The sequence below is a fragment of the Etheostoma spectabile genome, chromosome 13, assembly GCF_008692095.1.
Source record: "Etheostoma spectabile isolate EspeVRDwgs_2016 chromosome 13, UIUC_Espe_1.0, whole genome shotgun sequence".
In the NCBI taxonomy this organism is placed as follows: domain Eukaryota; kingdom Metazoa; phylum Chordata; class Actinopteri; order Perciformes; family Percidae; genus Etheostoma; species Etheostoma spectabile.
Window position 1 is genome coordinate 23,126,432 of NC_045745.1, and position 5,556 is coordinate 23,131,987.

The 5,556-nt window shown below is 39.7% G+C and overlaps 1 protein-coding gene across 1 annotated transcript in view; it reads left to right on the forward strand.

Moving 5' to 3' along the window:
- The window catches only part of tiam1a (TIAM Rac1 associated GEF 1a), a 56,044-nt gene that overhangs the window by 24,753 nt on the left and 25,735 nt on the right, over positions 1-5,556 (forward strand). The window contains exons 9-11 of the mRNA XM_032532943.1: positions 148-333; positions 3,068-3,214; positions 3,396-3,470. Coding sequence (XP_032388834.1) covers positions 148-333; positions 3,068-3,214; positions 3,396-3,470 — 408 coding nt within the window. The remainder of the gene's footprint in view (positions 1-147; positions 334-3,067; positions 3,215-3,395; positions 3,471-5,556) is intronic.

The following is a 5,556-nucleotide window of genomic DNA, read 5'->3' on the forward strand; positions in this document are numbered from 1 at the left end:
ATATATATATATATATATATATATATCTCAGTGGCCAAATCTGTAGCATTTCCATAGATAAATATGGATCTAATCAACAAAGTTAGCTTATCTTCTGTAATCACAAATCCATCCCTTTAACTTTTTACTCATCTTTCCCTTTGTTAGATCTTCCTGTGGGAGCAGAACTTGGAGCGGTTTCACATTGATCTGTTCCGCTGTCGGTGCTACCTGGCCAGTCTGCAGGGCGGCGAACCCCCCAACCCCAAACGCCTGCTGGGCTTCGCTTCGCGTCCCACCAAGCTAGCCATGGGACGACTGGGAATCTTCTCTGTGTCTTCTTTTCATGCACTGGTAAGAAAAATGCATCCAATCACATTCATGCACACACGTTTGTTAGTACTCGTGTGGTGCTATTCATTCTTACTGTTCTCCTCACTTACTGTAATTTGACTCTTAAAGCCTAATTAGGGCTCCTTAATGCAAAACTCAAATTCTGTCCCACATGTCTCGACATGTTCTAGTAAGCACTGCATGAGAGGCTCCCAACTGCTGACCCTTAAAACGAGCCCAGCTTGTACAGTGGGTGTGTTTATCTGGCTGTTAGAGTGAGAATCTTGTCACATACGCCTAATAAAAGAATTTCTGCTTTCCTAACCAATCCACAAACTAATAGACATTGCATGTAGCCTGAGGTCAAAACAGACTATAACTTAACCATGGTTAATTAGGAGCAAGCAGGAAGGGGAAAGCTAAATGATGAGCATCCCTATATTAGCTTTGCACACTAGCTGACTATATTAGACTTTTTTAGGAATTCTAACAGTTTAGAGATTCTGAGTGCGAAACTGTTGACTCTCTCAGTACATAGTTTTCATTCAAAGCCATCCACAGTAAAGCTCACTGCAATAGTAACATAATTGGTCTCCATTGAGCCTCTGCCTCACCGCTTAATTTACTCTGTGGGAAAATCAGTTTATTCTCATGAATACTGTTCTCAGCTATGACTCTGAAAAAAGGAAATACAATTGATAATTAACAATATGACATTAATTCAAATTTCTTAAAACAACAATTGTCTTCGCTTTATAGTATTGCGCTTTTTTATTCTTTCATGGATAATGTGTTCCTTGTAATGATTCAGGAAGCTAGATGCATGCTTGCATTTACATACCTGCACCTCTTCATCTTAGACAGTCAGATCATTCTCTTCATAAACTGTCCTGTTTACTGCTGTAGCGGTGGCTCAAAGCCAAGTGATTAGCTCAGAGCTCTTAACCATGCTCTCGTTGTCACCTTGAGCGCTCCAAGAATGTAAAGAATGGAACGCCACCATAGATGGAATGATCTATATATGTGGCCGTGCACTCTGCCAAATATCATTCAGGGATCAAAGAGCAGAGCAGAGAGAAAGAGGTGGAAGCGGTATCTCTATGGGCCCGTTTCATACAATCAGGCCATCGGTTAAACCAAACAGACACACACACACCGACACACAGACACACACAAACCGACACACAGACACACTCACAGTGAAACATCAGAGGTTGATAGTGTTTTTTTTTTGTGACCGGTGGATCAATACAACTCTGTTAGTAAGCTGCCATCCCTGAGGCACTTTCCCACTAACAGACTTAACACTCTGCTCTGTTGACTCCTTCTTCCTTTTAGTGTCTACACCCTCACTTCCTTTGTCTCGCTCTCTCTGTCTCTCCTTCCTATCTGCCTTATTTTCTTCACCCTTTCCTCTTCTCTCACACCGTCTCAGTTTTTCTCTGTCTTCTTTTCCTCCAAGTGCATTATGACATCTCTTTTTTTCCAGATTTAAGATGTCATTTTTGCATAACTCAACTAATGGGAACTGTGTACTTTACTGTATAAACTAAATGAAAATGAAATACATTAATAAAATAAAGAACTTGGTATTATATTTAACATTTAAATTAATCAATTCATAATGCCTTCAACTCTTGGCTTTCCACAGTCACAAAAGGAACTACTAATATACTGTATATTAATTTACGTTCTTCAGTAATTCCTTTTACTCAACAGAGTGGTTATTATCCATAGCCAACAGGGACAAAGTAATAAAATAGGGTGTAAAAAGGCCTCGCATGCAGCTTGAACAGTCTTGAAGACAGTTTGACCTATTATGTTTGAAGTGTGTGTGTGTCTCCTGAGCAGTGACTAGTGAGGAGACCAATAAACACACACCCACACAAGTACTGTATGTGCACATACAAACATACATACATGGGAATAAGAGCTGCTCATAGCCCATTAGTTTAATGTGAATTAACCGAAAAATGCCAAGAATGGTTTATCCTTGAATGTGTTATGGGTCACTGAAGGAGATGAGAGGTTGAGGGTGTTCAGTATGTACCATTAGTATACAGCTAAAACGTGTGTTTTATATGTTGCTGTGTTTACATGCCTTTGTGTGTGTGTATTTATATGTATAAATGAAATAACTGACTCATAGTACAAACACATACAGCCACTGCCTTCAGTGTACAGTGTATATATGTAGTCCCACAGTATTTTTTCTTAGTCCATTCATTTAAACTGCAGCTCAACACTGTGATAAAACCAAAGCTTAGGAGATTAGTATCAAATATCCTTGTCATATTAAATACAATTGTTCAGTTATGAGAAATGCTTTCCAGAGTATTAAACAAACTGTGAATCTGAATTGTTTTAAACTACTTCAGAAATGAAATATACTCCACACAAAACATTTATTGCATTCTTGTCTCTGAAATGCTCAATAGATGGGATAGCTGGATTTGACCAGCTGTGTAAGCAATGCCATGCTTGACTCTAAACTCTTTTGTAGATAGCAGATAATTTAGATAAGATGAGTAAAGCTTAATAACATATATGGATATGTGGATTATTGTAGCTGTATACAATTTAATTTAATTTATCAACAAAGGAGATAAGTACAAGTCCAAGTAAAACCTTTATGTCTTTCAGTGTGAAATAACGTTAAAATAACAATTTGGTTAGACTGTCATACAACTCTACAGTATAATTTTGGTTCAAATACCATTTCCATTGCATGTGTTGGTAATTATCACTTTCACAGGTGTCAGCCCGTACAGAAAGCAGCATCAGGAAGCGGAACCAGGCCATGCCTCGTACCTTCAGTAAACGTCGTAGCCGTTTCTCCTCCCTTTGGGGTCTGGACACCACCTCAAAGAGGAAGTCCAAGGGACATCCTTCAATCAACCAGGTTTCCATAGTGACACATCTATACTACAAGCTTTTTTAATTGGGTATTTGTTGGATTGGATACATGTTGAGTGTTGTTGAGATGTTGAGAGTGCCTTCTTGTAGAGTTGTACATGTAATTACTGTTGTGAATGTGTTATATTTAAAGCATTTGCAATGTTCTGTTCTCTGTGTGGTTGCAGGTGTTTGTTGATGGGATGGAGCCAGTGAAAAAGCCATTGGAGCGCATGTTTGAAGACTCTGCCAGTGAGAAATCTGTAAGAGCTCAGCCATCTTTACTAGTCAAAAGAACCCATACAACACACATGTCTCTTCATATTAAGGACCATAATAGAATTGCATCCCTCTTGCCATTTCAACTGTATGTTATTTTATATATGTCCTGTTTTATTGTTGACCAAGATGAACTCAAATTGTATTATACAATAGTATTGTATTGTATAAACAAAATTTAGAAAAGGTTTGCTGTAGAAAATTAGAGGTAAAAGTTGATTGCAAATAGGCCCGAACATGTCTCCATTTCCATTGTGGTGACTTTTCATGTCTATACAGTAATACTCTTCCGAAGGCTAAACAGTAAGTTTGTCCCCCCTTTCCTAGTTTGGCATGTACTACAGAGAAACAGATCTCATGTAGCCGTAGGCTAATTCCTTGTCATTGTTTGCCTTTTACATAAGCCAACATAAAAGTAGCTGGGGCATCTGATGAACCTTTGTACTTGTATAATGGCTTACAAGGCGTCTTAAGACCCTGAGGCCAGCAACATTGCTAGATTTTCACAAAATCCCTGCATCCTTCTGCATCAATGAGCATTTCTTTGAGGTCATTTTAAAGCGCTTTAATGTTTTCAGACATCCACTTCTCTCTTAGCTGAAGAGTTTAGGGAGAAATTTGTAGGCTATACAACTTTAAAAGCTGCAGATGTTGTCTTTCCTCAGTGTTATCAGATGATTCTTGAGTTTATTTGTTGCAGATAAAAACTTGTTTCCTCTAATCCAGCTGTGCCTCCTTCTGCACCACTCAAAAAATGATTTACTTTACCAGACTGTACTGGACTTATTATTAGGTTTATTACTACGTTCTGTTTTTTCTTTCTACTGACCATTATGTGTCATAGCCAGGAATAATGCCATTCTTTTTTTTCTCTACCATCTTTTTGCATGTCCAACACTGTTTTTAAATCAGTGTTGACAGATTCCCATTTATTCTATTCACATGCTCCAGGCAATTCCAACTCTATCAGCATCATTGGCCATCAACTGGAGGGATATTTCTGTCTGCTAATCCCTCTGAGACAAATTTGATCTGATATGTTCAGATCATTAGCTTTCTGATGTTTCAACAAATTATGCAGACCTGGCAGTTCCACACCATCTGTGCTGTTGTGTATCTGTCAAATTGACCACAATTTACAGACAATTGAAAATAAATATTGTCATAGAGAAAAATAGATTATCCAAGGCTACCATAGAATTGTGGGTTTCCAGGAGTACCTTATCATAGACTGGTAAATGGTTAAATTTATATGAACTGTAAGAAAAGAAGTCCAATTACCCATGGGTTGTGCAAGGACAAGCAAGCCAGCTCCATATTTTATGAGAACTGGTAGAATGCAGCAGAGATGAGAGAGGGGGAGGGAAGACGGGCCTCTGTCTGAACTCTGTAGATGGAAGAAAACTCTGCAGCACTTACCCACTCTGACCGTGAAGGCCCCCAGTGGCACCATAGAAGATTGATTTCCTTCCACCCACGCCCAGCTTCAGCTGGGAGGGTATGGGATGACAGTGAAAAAATGCATGGGAAGTAACATGCTTCAGTTGGTTGTACAAAGTGCTGGAAATGCTGCATCAGTAGAAATGAGTATATCCAGGAAGAATACTGTAGCTAGTTCCAATTGTTCACCTTTTATGGGCTTGTCCTAATTATCTGTTTGTTCTGAGGAATCCCACTGATGGAGAAAAAAGGGGGTTTTAGAGAGAAAGAGAGTTTAGTGTGCTGCCTAGGACCCCCGCCCCCCAGCAGTGGCATCCTACGTGGGCCAGGAGGAGAGCCAGATGGTGCGGAGCAGGGCTGGGGAGTTCAGGGAGTTGGGGGGAGGTACTAGTTATGGGCCCCCCGGTCTGTTGTCTGGTTGTCTGTCTGAGGAAATGTGTGTGTGTATGTCTGTATTTTGTTTGTCCAAGAGAAAATTTGAATGTGTGTTTGTGTATACAACAATGTGCTTTTGCACATAGTTTGCTCCTTTTGTTTTGTTCTCGGTTTCACTTTCGCTTTAACCGACACATACATAGACACGCACACACGCACACACACACACACACGCACGCACGCACGCACGCACGC